This window comes from Sprattus sprattus, assembly GCF_963457725.1.
Source record: "Sprattus sprattus genome assembly, chromosome: 7".
Taxonomy (NCBI): Eukaryota; Metazoa; Chordata; class Actinopteri; order Clupeiformes; family Clupeidae; genus Sprattus; species Sprattus sprattus.
In genome coordinates, this window is record NC_137926.1 from 26,220,694 (window position 1) to 26,235,053 (window position 14,360).

General features: G+C 44.0%; 1 protein-coding gene across 1 annotated transcript in view; it reads right to left on the reverse strand.

Moving 5' to 3' along the window:
• Positions 1-4,537: 4,537 nt before the first annotated feature.
• The window catches only part of ccdc136a (coiled-coil domain containing 136a), a gene marked incomplete at its 5' end in the record, with an annotated part of 18,460 nt that continues 8,637 nt past the window's right edge, over positions 4,538-14,360 (reverse strand). Inside the window, 8 exons of the mRNA XM_080841774.1 lie at positions 4,538-5,191; positions 5,756-5,870; positions 6,530-6,664; positions 7,147-7,396; positions 8,032-8,143; positions 10,158-10,460; positions 10,620-10,694; positions 11,985-12,257. Coding sequence (XP_080697900.1) covers positions 5,766-5,870; positions 6,530-6,664; positions 7,147-7,396; positions 8,032-8,143; positions 10,158-10,460; positions 10,620-10,694; positions 11,985-12,257 — 1,253 coding nt within the window. The 3' untranslated portion in view covers positions 4,538-5,191; positions 5,756-5,765. The remainder of the gene's footprint in view (positions 5,192-5,755; positions 5,871-6,529; positions 6,665-7,146; positions 7,397-8,031; positions 8,144-10,157; positions 10,461-10,619; positions 10,695-11,984; positions 12,258-14,360) is intronic.

The following is a 14,360-nucleotide window of genomic DNA, read 5'->3' on the forward strand; positions in this document are numbered from 1 at the left end:
ATTAACAATCTAGGGATTTTGTTGTGTCTTCATAGAGCACAATATGACTAAGCACTGGGTTTAAGTCTTATATACTAACCAATGATTTCAAATGATTTTAAGTATACACGTAATTACATAATTTATTAATCATAATATCTGCAGGAATCTAAATCGACCTTGCATTAATTAATTATATTCTTTAATACTGTCACATTCAATTATTTAGAAGTCAGTTATTCCTGATTCCTGATTCCTGATTTACTGGCTAGAAACATGTCTAATAATATAAGACTAATCAGTATATGAGGGCTATTATGAGTGTTCGCATGGTTATGTCCCTGCTCAGTGTGTTGATTCACGGTGTCTTCCTTACGGTGTGTGTATTTTAGGTTGTCTGTCTCAGGCACGAATGGTCTGGGACAGAGTGGTGACCTGACACATTGACTCAGCATAAGACCATCGCCATCACACCAGAATGTTCCATCGTCCTGACCCAGGCTTTTATGATGGGATGGTACCCAGCATTCTGAACATTGTTTGATTGGCAGTCCACAAAAGAGCAGTAAAGTGACTCACTCACTAGTTTGAGGTTCTAAGTCAATCTCATATTTGTGTCACTGGTGTTAAAAACAATTCCAAAAGCACAAAGTCTTTTAGTTTTGTATTATTACCAACAAATTAAACAGAAGATACTGGAGAATAAGAACCCTATGAATATCTGTGCTTGTGCTATGACACCATTCAGGTTATTTGCAAGAGGTCTAACATGGCCATGTTATTATCCTTCACAGTGTGTTTTTACTAGAACAGTAATCATGGAGTCAGTATTTCAACAGCATTGGAAAGTTGTACCATCCATGACATCCATATATTTAATTGCTTTCAAAATCATAACGCTCGTTCAATCAGGGCTTTATCCCCTCCTTGGCCTAGTCAGACAAAACTTTGCATACCCATGAAGTCGAACATTTGAAAGGAAGCACACTGATGTTTTAAATGCCTACGCTCTGTGTCTGTGGAGGTAAGATAAAAGGCTATGTTAATGTCCCTGGAAGGCGACCATATGTTTGAAAAGAATCAGATGAGACAGTTTACAACGAGCTGTGAGTAAGAAGTATTAATAGATGCGTACCGTAGTAGATGACCTATGCAACCTGATCCCAGGAACTACTCCTCAACTTCCCACCCACACTCTGTGTCATCCTGAATAACATCTGAGAGTGATGTATGCCATTGACAAGAGGTAACAGTGGTCATTAGCCAGGAGATATTTTATTTCATAAAACATTTATGGTACAAAATATACTTTCCGTTTAACAAAAAAAGCCACAGTTATTGTCTGAAACAGCAAGGCAAATAGCAAACAGTTGAAAATAGCATAGCGTTTGACACTACAAGAGCAGAGGAAATTGCTATTTTAAAGACATGCAGCTTGAATGAACAGGTACAGTGGTTGATCCATATTGCAGTCAAAACCATATAATAACACTTTAACGACATCAGCCCACTTCTTTTTTCTCTGATTGAAAATAAGATTCTTGTCTTTTAACCAAACATGTACGTAGATTTGTGTTATGTGTTGGCCATACATTTTATATAGTTTGGACACATTTGGGAATCTTGACTTTGTCCTTGCTGAAAGGTCACAAAAAGGACATAGAGCTGATGAGGTCTCAATATCACACACGTCTGCTATTTAGCTTCACACTTAATTTCAAGGGAGGAAATAACCAGCCTCATTAGTTTCCCTTTCCAGACAGCCTCTGTGTGACGTCCTTGTTGTGTTATAAAAAGACAGCAGAGACTTGCCTTATCAGTGGAAATGAACGATACTAACAAGCTCAGGCTCTGCTCTCACAGACGTCCGACTATATATTGCTTTGATTGAATTTCTACAAGAAAAAACACCAGTTCCTTGGGCGTGACATTCATCATTTTGTAAGTAGTCACTAGAGACTAGAGAATGTCTATCAAGTTACATCTGCATGCAAATGCTACCCACTACTAAAATCACACGAGACAATGTTACAGGTGGTACACAATTTCCTTGACAAAAACTCTGTATACTATTCTGTAACATGAGGTTAACAAATAAACAACATTCATCAAAATATAGCATATATCGATATTCTAAAAAGCAATATTTATCAGGTTATCTGAAACAAACAAATATTTTTTTTTCTGATGCAGCTTATTAAACTAAGAACTCGATCACAATAGCATTAGCATAGCATTGCAAGGACGAGTTCAAACTGAAACACAAAGTAACATTCAAAAATGTAACAGTTACTCCTAAATGTTTTATGATAATAATTAATGCAGATCCAAATAAAAAATGGCCCTTATGTGTCTTTAGTGTTTTGCCCAGTGTCTGTCATGAACTACAGAAAGACAATAACAGAAGTACAATGTGTTGACTAAATACTTGACTGACAGTTTTTACAATAGAAAATGCTCAGATTTTAAGACTCCAACACAACTATAGTGCCTTTGCAAAAGTACCTGCAGTTTTTTGCAGAAAATCTGTCTTTGGATACATCTAAAGTAGGACTACCTAATCTACAACCATCCTATAACCAGAATGTACAGTATGTCATCCACACATATCTAAACACTAAGAGTGGATGGAATGCATGCTTTTGTCATGTTGCTCAAATAAGCCAAGTGTACCTGCTTAAAAAAATAAGTTAAAAGGTTGAGACATGCTGGAATGTAGGTAGTCTACATTCTGGCACACAAGTACCTAGGGCCCTCTCCAAAGAACATCCATATTGGCATGAAAAACAAGCTGAGCCAGCACACAGTAGAGAGTAGAGAGTCTGAAGTACTTTTAGTAAGCTGTAGCTTTAAGTTTACAGTTGCAAGGTTCATGAGGGGTTGTTGTGTAGGAGACTTGGATGAGATAGAATAGGTGTTCATCACAGGGATCTATAGTATTTGTGTGGGAGTCACTTCCTGAAGTTTCTCAAAGTGCACGCATGGTGCAGAGTCTTGTATACATTCTTAGGGGGAAGCTCAGTGGGCTACTGTTGTTTGCCCACGGAGTGTTACTGCTGTGTTCAGTGGGCCTTTTTGAGCTTTTGACTACTGCCAGGGTGGGGTGTGACGTTATGTTCACATGAGAGTGTTTGACAGAAATGTCTTACATTGTTATTATAACCTGCAAGTAGGAATGTTTTCTATGAAGCATGCACCATGAAGCATAAAATGATTATGAGTGAGGTTTAACTGACAGTGCATGCTTGACATTTTTTTAAGACAGTCCAGACTCACCCTTTTCTATATGTCAGTGAAGGGAAACCACCAGCCTTAAAGGTGTGGTCCTAATTACCCTTCAGCACGTTTAGAACAGGTGCCATTGCCACCAGACTCACTAATTGAAATTACTCCGGGTTGATGCTGCATGCCATGGCTGTCTGGCATGTTGCCATTTAACCTCAACATTTAACATGAAACCATTTTGTGATCATTCAAGAGAGAGTGTTGTTCTGGAGAGCCTGTGACAGTAATGAAATTATGAGATGTTAATTTAATGAAATAATGTATATTTTTCATTGTGGTCAATAAAATACAGTATGTCAGTGCATGTATATACATGGATTAATAAGTATTTTGTTAGTTTTGAGTCATTCATAAATGTGTCTTTTTAAATGAATGGGTTAATAATCTCTGAGAAATGCTTCTCAGTTTGTTTTTTACAAAAGTGAAAACATGCATTTCATGAAGAAAAACAGCTGTTTTACGCATCAAAATAGTGTTCATTTCATATAAAAAGTAATTAGAGCCAAGGTTTGTTTAATTGCACATTTCAGTGACGATACCTGCATAATCTCAAACATTTCTAAGAAAATACCTTTACAAAACTAAACAACAGAGTCATTCGTACAAGTCCCAGTAATATATGGGCATATAAAATCTGCAAGTTGCAAGGTTGACACACAAACACACATATGCTCACACACAAACACACACAAGCACACATTATGTAAGGATGTACAGTATATTTGAGGTATTCTCATCAGCTGGTTAGAGGAGACCTTGAGAATGGTACCGCCATGCACTGGAGGCAGACATGGACTACATGGGCCTTTTATTCAATGACGGGCAACAGGCAGTTAGCAAAGTCTGTCGTGCACGAGCTAAAGCTATCATGTGGCATATGGGAGCATTTTCCTGACACACCCATGTTTGCCTTTAAGATCTTGCTCGTGGTTTTAAATGTATTAAAGTTATTAAATTAGCTTTAGTTCACGCATGGCGGACTTTGTTTGTTGCCAATCGCCAGTCAATGACATGAGGGCCCCACGTCATACAGACTCAGTTCTTCACTAATTAATTGTGTAGTGGTGACTCAGCTGGCCCAGCTTGTTATTAGCAGTGTAAGCATCTACCATTAATACTTACACGTACAAAATGGCTCCCTCTGAGAGAGGACTGAGAGTTAGAATTTGATGAAATTTGAAAGTTCCCTCCCTAAAAACTTCCCTCCCAATTAATTCTATGTCTCTATGGATATATCTTATTGCATTCAATACATCTATTTTGATCTCCCAATCACCGTGCCAACAATGACATCAATTAATCCTTGAGCCTCTACTAAGTACACAATATCAACACAAAATAGACTTACTATATACAAGTGAATTTAAATAGTTGAATAAATTATAGATATATTTATATCTGAAGCATCTAAAGCTGTAGATTATACCACATAAATACCAGGTACATAAAGAATGAAAAGAATGTGAAAGGAGAAAGAAGGATCAGAAAGAAGCAGAGAGGAAAGTCTGTCCAGTGCTATTCAAAGGAGCAGGCAGGTCTTATCCTATTGGATACTACAATTACTCTCCTCAGAGGGTAAACAGGCATTATTGCCCAATACCCACACCTCCCTATGCCAGGTTTCCTTCATAGGTAGCTAAAATCCATCCACTTTGGTTCATAAAAGCTCCCAAGACGCCCTCCTCAATATCTCCAATTAGAAAGTCTCAGAGAGGAAAGCAGTGATACTGTAGGTTCCAACAACAACTAGGGAATCCAAACAAGGAAAAAAGGAAAAGGGGCTTTGAACTAGGATAGTTGCAGCACCGCCTCACAGGCATTGCCAATGATGTCATCCGGATGTAAATCTTGTCAAGCTGGAAGAGAACAGTACCATAGCTGCTGCTGTGGCCACAGGCCTGGATCAGACTCCTCTTTCCTTCACATTCTGTAAACAGAGGGAAAGAGAGGAAGATGAAGGGACAAGGTTGGTATTTTGGTGAGCGTTTGGTCCTGGCTAACGGAAGGCCCTCGCTGTAGCAAGAGTGATCTCACATAGTGATTCAGTTACATGATGTTATCAAGTCTCTCGTGCTTGAGAGATCCTTTCACAAAGAGGTAAACACCTTCATTAGAAGTTTGTGTCTATGACATGTTTTGTTTCTGGAGAATCTACAGATGAACATAGTAACATTGTAACTTGAGCATGAACACAGTACATTAACAAAGCCATGATATTTGAACCAAGCCTGGGAAGAAATAACTTAAATGAATTATGCATGGCAAGAGAAAAAGAGTTTGTGAACAAGCAATAATTCATGCTAACGATGCAAGCTAGCAATTACGTACATACGTATTATGCACATTATGTAAGAAAAGCATAGAACATTTTTAAAAAGGGTTACATAAAAGAGCTGAAGGTTTGACGAGAGTGAAAGATGTGATTGAAACTGCAAACAAAACACAGCAAAAACAAGAGGTTGGTACAAAGCCGACGCTTAACATACCATACCTTTCATCTTCTAAGATGACAGCTCGGACAACCAGCACCAGAAAGTGGCCACTATTACAATCATTCCTACAAAGGGGACGGAGAGAAAAGGGGGCTCAGACGAAAGAGAGGAGATCTGAGGGGGGAGACGGGGGACCATGGAGACGGAGAGGGGGAGACAGAACAGAATGGGACAGAGAGATGGAAAACTCAAATTAAAAAAAGACGAACACAATCACAATCTGGACAACAAACACAACCATGTTTTGGCAATGGAGGTACAATACAGAGGGGATGAAATGAGAGTGGGACAGACAAGGTACAAGATACTAAGGATACAAAAGTATAGAGAATGTGTGTGTGTGTGTGTGTGTGTGTGTGTGTGTGTGTGTGTGTGTGTGTGTGTGTGTGTGTGTGTGTGTGTGTGTGTGTGTGTGTGTGTGTGTGGTTTTAAAGAACAGCATTAGTTTGAGAGACAAATAGAATGCTTTAAAGTTGTAAGAAAGAAATAAGTTAAGAAAGAAGAAAGAAAGAAAGAAAGAAAGAAAGAAAAAAGAAAGAAAGAGAGAAAGAATACCGCTTGTACCAATGCAAAAATATTTTTAAAAAATGAGCTCCTTCTGGAAATCAGACCTCTCAGCTCCAAAAGTAACACAAAAAAACGTATGAACTGGAAAGCCTTTGACAATTTTAACCACAGCCACCACCCCCCAGCCCTGACTCAGCCGTGTCCATCTCCTCCGTGCCTCCAGCTGTGTGGTGGAGCTCATGGCTGAACCCCGGCGCCCCCCTCACCTGCAGGCCCTTCTCAGCCAGCCGGTCCAGCTCCTCCCTGCAGCGCAGCAGCTCCAGCTCTAGCTCATCCCTCTCCTTCTGGCTGGTGTCAAACATCACCTGCAGCTCCCGCAACTCAATCTTCAGACAGTCACACTGGTGACACACACACACACACACACACACACACACACACACACACACACACACACACACACACACACACACACACACACAAACACACACACACAAACACACACACACACACAAACACACACACACAAACACACACACAAACACACACACACACACACACACACACACACACACACACACACACACACACACACACACTCACACTCACACTCATATTCACATTCGCATACACATTCACATTCGCACATACACATACACAAAGAGGGAAAGAGGGAGAGAGAGAGTGCACAAAACATGTGTTACAAAAGGTGAGACAATTAATCGTTACTTATCTATCGGTTAATTAATAAAACTCATCAGTCACTTATTCTTTCTGTATTTCCATATGTGACTATATTTGAATGTACAAAATGCTTCAGGGTAGTGAGTCTGTATTTCCTGTGAGTCTGTATCTCAGGATCAATGGTGGCTCCAGGTCATACCTCTCTCTGCACTTGCGAGGCCCTCTCTTCTGCCTGTTTGAGCTGATCCCTGAGGGAGAAGATCTCAGAGATGCCTCCTGTCCATGTGGTGGGGGTGATGGGCTTGCCGTCAAAGGAGATGTTCTTCTGGATGGAGGCATCCACTAGCCGGCAGTTGGTGCCGGACGTTTCCGTGGAGACGCTACAGTCCGTAGATGTCCCGTCCTCGAGTTCCTCCTTCAAAGTCATGTACACGGAACCAGAGCTGCTGCTGCTCACACACACACACACACACACACACACACACACACACACACACACACACACACACACACCAGCCATGACAACACACAGGCAAAGACAAGCCAAAATAGACATGGCCAAAACATACAAGAGGGGAATGAATATTGGAGAAATGGCTATACTGCTGTTCTGTGTTAGCAGTGGAAATCAATGTTTGTGTTTTCTTGCAGTTACAGCTTCAGGCAAGGGAGCCACCAGGGACTACTGTTATTCCCCCAGTTTTCTCTCTCTCACTTACTTTCTTACAATTTTACACTCAACCTAGAGTATGCTTAAGAGTACTGTAAGCATGATAATTCCATATGTATTTTGTGGTTTTAACGCTGAATAATATGCTAATTCTGTTTGGGAAACAATCCTAACTGTTTCGCAGCAATACTCTTTATACTCTCTTTACACAGACAAGCTGAGGGAAATGGTGTGATGCAGAGTTATACAAATTGATTAGAGAAAACAAGGACAGAAGTAAATACGTGACGAACTGATTGTGGAGAAAGAGAGACAGAGAATCAGAGAGAGAGAGAGAGAGAGAGAGAGAGAGACAGACAGAGAATCATAGAGAGAGGGATAAAGAGAGAGAGAGAGAGAGAGAGAGGTCCCCACCCCATCCTCATGAGCAGCTGCAGTCGCTCGGTCAGTCGTCTGTTGTCGTCTTTCAGGGTCTGACACTCCCCCTTCAGTGTCATGCATTCCTCTCTCAGCTGGCACACGCCGCCTGAGCAAACAACACAGTTAGAACTCTCTGCTCCGCTCTCAACCAACACAGTTAGCACTCTCTGCTCCGCTCTCAAACAACACAGTAAGAACTCTCTGCTCCGCTCTCAACCAACACAGTTAGCACTCTCTGCTCCGCTCTCAAACAACACAGTAAGAACTCTCTGCTCCGCTCTCAACCAACACAGTTAGCACTCTCTGCTCCGCTCTCAACCAACACAGTTAGGACTCTCTGCTCCGCTCTCAACCAACACAGTTAGAACTCTCTGCTCCGCTCTCAAACAACACAGTTAGCACTCTCTGCTCCGCTCTCAACCAACACAGTTAGAACTCTCTGCTCCCCCCTTAAACAACACAGTCAGGACTCTCTGCTCTGCTCTCGAGCCCTGGGTGCCCAGTAGGCAGTGTTCCTTTCACAGCTGAACAGAACTGCAAGAGCTCCAACCTTACATAATTTCCGCCTGTTTTTATCTAAAATCTGATCTTTGCTTCTGTGGCATCCATAACTGGTGCATTAAACTCCAGCGGGGCGAGAAAATGGTGTCCATGCCAACCATCATCTTGAGTTTGACAATGCTGATCACAGATCAGCCTGGTATTTCAGTCACGCCATACCCGCCCAGCCACCCCATGCTGAGTGGGCAGCAACTGTCAGCAGCCAACCATCACACACAAACACACACACACACACACACACACACACACACACACACACACACACACACACACACACACACACACACACACACACACACACACACACACACACACACACACACGTACACACACACACACACACATACACACACACACACACACACACACACACACACACACACACACACAAACCCACACACACACACACACCCACACACACACACACAAACAAACAAACACACACAAGCACACACAAGCACACACACACACACACACACACACACACACACACACACTCACACACACTCACACACACACACACGCACATACACACACACACACACACACACACACACACACACACACACACACACACACACACACATACACACAAACACACACACACACACACACAAACACACATACAGACACACACACACACACACACACACACAAACACACACACACACAAACACACACACACACACACACACACACACACACACACACACACAGCCCTGTGCTCCGCTGAGTAAGCTAATGAGAGGAACCATTCCATCTGTCCCCTGTCCCATTAGGGCTCTGACTGGGTACAGTGGGGTGAGGGTGGGGAGCAGAAGGGCTCCTGTTCTCACCGGGAGAGCAGAGTGACATCATGCCGCTGCTATCCCCCAGAGGAGGTGCTCCTCTGCGCTCCGCCCGGGGAGGAAGAGGCATGCCGTGGGCACGTTCTCAACGCAGGCAGGCCTCTGCCTCTTTAATAAAACCCTTGGCTAGATTGATGCTCTTCACCCGTGGGTGCTAACTGCAGGCTCAGCGGCAAAACCCAGCGGGGCGAGGGCTTCAAGCACAGGTCTCAGAATGACATCAGCAATTACGTAAAAGGATGTTTTTTTTTATTCTGCTTTTTGTGGAGCTTTTTTGGTTCACAGTTTTTGTTCAAATCATTTTTTGTCAGATGTTGGCTCTCACAATTCTTTCCTTAATTGCTCGGCTGTTTTTCAGTGATTAAATATATAATTATGTTTTGATGTTCAAGAGGATGTCAATCAGTTGGCCACCTTTGGCTGACCCACAGTGGAAGTCACTCCTACATGCTTTATTTCAAAATTCAGTCAAATCCAGACTGACTAAATACAAATCTTTTGGACTCTCTAGCCACTCTATTTTACAGAGCTATGGCTATTTTAGTTTTCAGCACACACAATGGATGGACAGCTAGGGGAACCCGAGGAGAATTGTTAAGGACTGCACCTTTAAATGTGAGCCCCCTCACCCTTTCCCCATAGGCTACTGTACCACAGCTCAGCCTCTGAGTGGCTCTTGTTTTGAAGAGAGTGTTATGGTTTGTGTCTCACCCTCACGGCGCTCCTCGTCTCGGCGTTGGCTCTTCATGGCGATCTCGGCGCGGAGGGTGGTGATCTCCAGCTCGTATTCCTGCGCCGTGTCCTGCAGCCGCTGCATCTGGGCGCGCAACCGGCACAGCTCCTCCTGCAGGCTGGCGATGTCGTTCTCGCGCTCGGCCGCGGCCTCCTCGGCCGACTGCTGCAACAGCACCACCTCCTCCTGTGCCACGCGCAGCTCCTCCTGCGCCTCCCGCAGCTCGGTCTCCTTCTCCTCATCCAAGCATTCCATCTCCTCCTGCACCGAGCGCAGCTGGGCTACAGGTGGGAGGGCGGGGAGATGTTGATGCACTTCATTAGCTTCAGCCATTCATTCATCCACTCATCCATCCATCACTTTTGAGTCCTCACTACTGGTCACCTTCTAAGGCTGCCTATGGTTACTGTATAAGGACAGAGCGAGTGCGGAGGTGGTACCTTGGAGCCGCTGTATCTGCCGAGTGAAGGCCTCAGCCTGGTGGGCGCTGGCCAGGCGCTCATCCTCTAACAGGCCTGAGGACAGAGAGACAAAACTCTAGATAAGAAACCAACGACTGTACTCCATGCCCAACCTCAGACGCAGTAAAGTAGTAATGTAATGCAATCTGAAGGAGAGAGCGTAAAGGAGAGGAGAGAGGAGAAGGTCAATGGAGGTCAGGGAGACAGAGGGGCACATATGGTGATGAGACTGTGTCACGTTTATGTATCTTTCACAAGCACTAATGGTAAGATCAGATTACTCCCTCGTAGTAGCACAAAATGACTTAAATATTAAAACACCATACACAGCCACTTCACTCAGCCAACTTAGTCAGGAAAATCAGAACGTTTCTTAATATCATCTTGTTTGTCATGTCACGGGACATTATGGAACATCGTTACAAGATTAACAACACTTTCATAGTCATAGACCGTCATAGAACCACAGTCAAATGAAATAGGCACTCAAAGACGTAGACAAACATATAAATCAAATCATCTCAGTGGTTTTATGTTGTTTCCTGTGGGCCTTTAAAGCTTTAATAAAAGATGAGTCAGTTTGTAAAGCATCTGTGCAGAGGGCGCGATAAGGGCACACTGTTCCCTCCGGAACGGCGCCGATAAACATCTCTGTGCCACAGGGCTCGTGCTAGATTGAGAGGAGAGTGATTTACGGCTGTGCACTATGGCATTAGAGCTGCTCCTAGTCCACAGTGGGATGGGTTGAATCAATGCCAATTGCCCTGGACAATCAAAGAAAGGAGGCTGCCCCCCCCCCCCCCCCCAGGGACGGGAGCAGACGAGGAAGCCCACGAACAGCTGAGCGTGCTCACTTTAGACATGAGCCACCTAGGACAACCCCCTACCGCAACCCCACCCCACCACCACCCCGTTCTGATCCCCGCCTGGAAGCTTCCCTCAGTTTGCAGCTGTCCAGAGGTATGATGACCCTCTTACGCCCGCATATGAACACACAGAAAAACAAATAAACAACCTGGCCTTATTCCTAAGATTGAGTCATTTGCTGAAGTTCCTAGACACCTCTTGGTGTCCCGTGGAGCAATCAGAGCCTTTATTAGGAAATGACTCATTCATGAAGCACAGTGTATATTAATCAGAACTTAAGAAAATACTGCAAATCATCATTTCCAAAAGGGAAACAAACTTGTTTGTCAATTAAAAGTTGAAACTTTGGGAGAACATAAATTGTTTGTATGATTATTTTAGTGTCATTTCTCAGCCACATCCAGCAGACATCATCAGAAATCTCCGAAATTACATTTCCCACAAGGCACATTGAGTACTTATTGCCTTCTTCCTCACCCTGCAGCTCCTGAAAGCTCTCCTGGTGCTTCTGCGAGGTGTCACGTGTCTCCTCCAGCTCCAGGAGCAGCTGGAGCACCTGAGCCCGGAGCTCCTCCAACTCCTGCTCCTGGGAGAGCGGCTCGTCCTCCTCCTCCTCCTCCCCGGCCTTCTCCTCCTTCACCTCCTTCTCCATCTGCTCCTTCTCGTTATTCTCCTCCAGAACGTCCCGCTCCTTGTCTGTGATCTCGCTGCTCATGATGGCTTCGTCCGGTTTCAGATCGCTGCTTTCCTCTGAAACAAGACAGGCACAGAAGAAGAAAAAGAACATTTGAACCTTAAAATACCTCTGTTCTGACAAATCTGTTAAACATATGTGCTCATTAGCCCATTTACCAAATGACTAATCACTCTTTTGTGCAACTGAAAATTAAAGAAGTACCCTTCAGGATTCATACGCCAAACGGAGCTGAGCAGGATTCATGGACAAGAAGAACACCCACATAGATTATGCCGGTTATCCCACTGATTTAGGTGGTGGCGCCCTCCTTGGCTCTGCTCATCTATCCTCTGTCATGACACGGCCCTCTCCCCCTCACTAAAGCCGCCGGTGGCAGCCTGCAGGCTCACAGGCCCTTGATGGATGGACCTCTGGCTCCCACTAGTGTCAGAGTGATCCCCTACGCTTAAGTCCTTACAAATGTGCTCTAGTCTCATCTGAAGAGCCTGAGATATCCACAGCTACACAGGGAGCATCTGACATGTATTCAAAAGCTAAGTCATCTTATGTCACTTAAGCATTGTCACAAACAATTACATATGCTTACTTTCATACACACACAATACACACACACACACACACGCACACGCACACGCACACGCACACGCACACGCACACGCACACGCACACGCACACGCACACGCACACGCACACACACACACACATACACTCAAATAAACATGACATCATGTTCAGAATGTCCCAGTGCCAGTGCTGGGAGAACACTGGACTCTTTCTAGGACAAACATGACAGGCCAAGGGTCATGAAGAAAATCTCCAAAACCATTTACAAAAACTCACTGCTGCTCCTTATTTTCAAAATTCCATATAAATGGCCCAGGACACAAAAAGGCACTGTGTTCCAAGGGCCTGGTCTGATTCCAGAACAAATGGATGAAGAAGTATGCAAATAAGTGTGGCCTCAGCTCGGATTTTCCGCATTCTTCCACCACTCCCTCGCCTCTGTGTTCCAGCACAAATTTAAAACATGAGAGAGTGAGAGAGTACAGATGGAGGACAAGAGAGAGAGGGGGGGAGAGAGACCAAGCAAGACAGAGAGAGAGAGGAGAGAGGGTTAAGAGGGAGGGAGGGTCAGTGTGTCAATTCAGTCAGTTGCTGTGTGTGAGTCATCGTTCAGAAATGCACCCCCTTCCCCCTAAGTGGCCTCAAGAGCACGCCCGTACTCACACAAATACACCATCGCTCTTGCACAATCACAAACACACACTTATGCGCGTGTGCACACAAACACACACACACCATCATCCTGACAGACTCAGCAAATAATACGGGAGAAACCGAGTTAAATACAACACTTACAGATGATGACACATTGACATGCTGATAGGAGGGCCAAGAGGCTCAGCTGCCCTTTTTGGTGCCTCCGAACACACTGATGCCATAGCAACAGCAGAACTGCTCGGTAGAGCCTTGGATGAACGTAACTTCATGGCAAACACTCTCCAGACCTGTCTGTGAGGTTATAAACAGCATGTCAAACCAGATGGACAGGGTGATGGGCTTAAATATATTCCCCTCATCAGCAAGACCATGTGGTTTGATGATTGTCTACTGTCATATAAAGAGAGGGAGAAAATGAAGGAGACAGAGAGAGAAAGAGAGAGAGGGGGATAAAAGAGAGAGAACAGAAGGTATGAAGGAGAGCAGGGAGGAACAGAAACATGCAGTTCCAGAGAGGAGCAGAGGAGCAGAGGAGGCTGCTTGATTGGGAGTGGAGCTCACATGTGTTTCCCAGGCCCGGGGGGAGAGTGGCTCTGCAGGCCTGGGGGCCAAACACAGCCCAGAGTCATTATTTGTCTCTCCCTCTCTCTTCCGCTTAGCTTCTCCATCACTACTGCAGAAACCCCATTAGTCACTGCTTTGCATTAAAAAGTCAAATAGCCTGTAATATTCAATAACGTCACTTACGATAACCAATTATAATACAGTAGATTCTTCAAAATCCAGAGTACAAGTGATTTTTGTAATTTGTTTACTAGCATTGAGGTTTGAGGTATCAGAACAGCATTTCACTTGGCATTTTTTTCTAATGAAAGATACGAGAGCATAATCTGCCACAGCTCATATAGTGTTCTTGTATATCGCTACCCATTTAC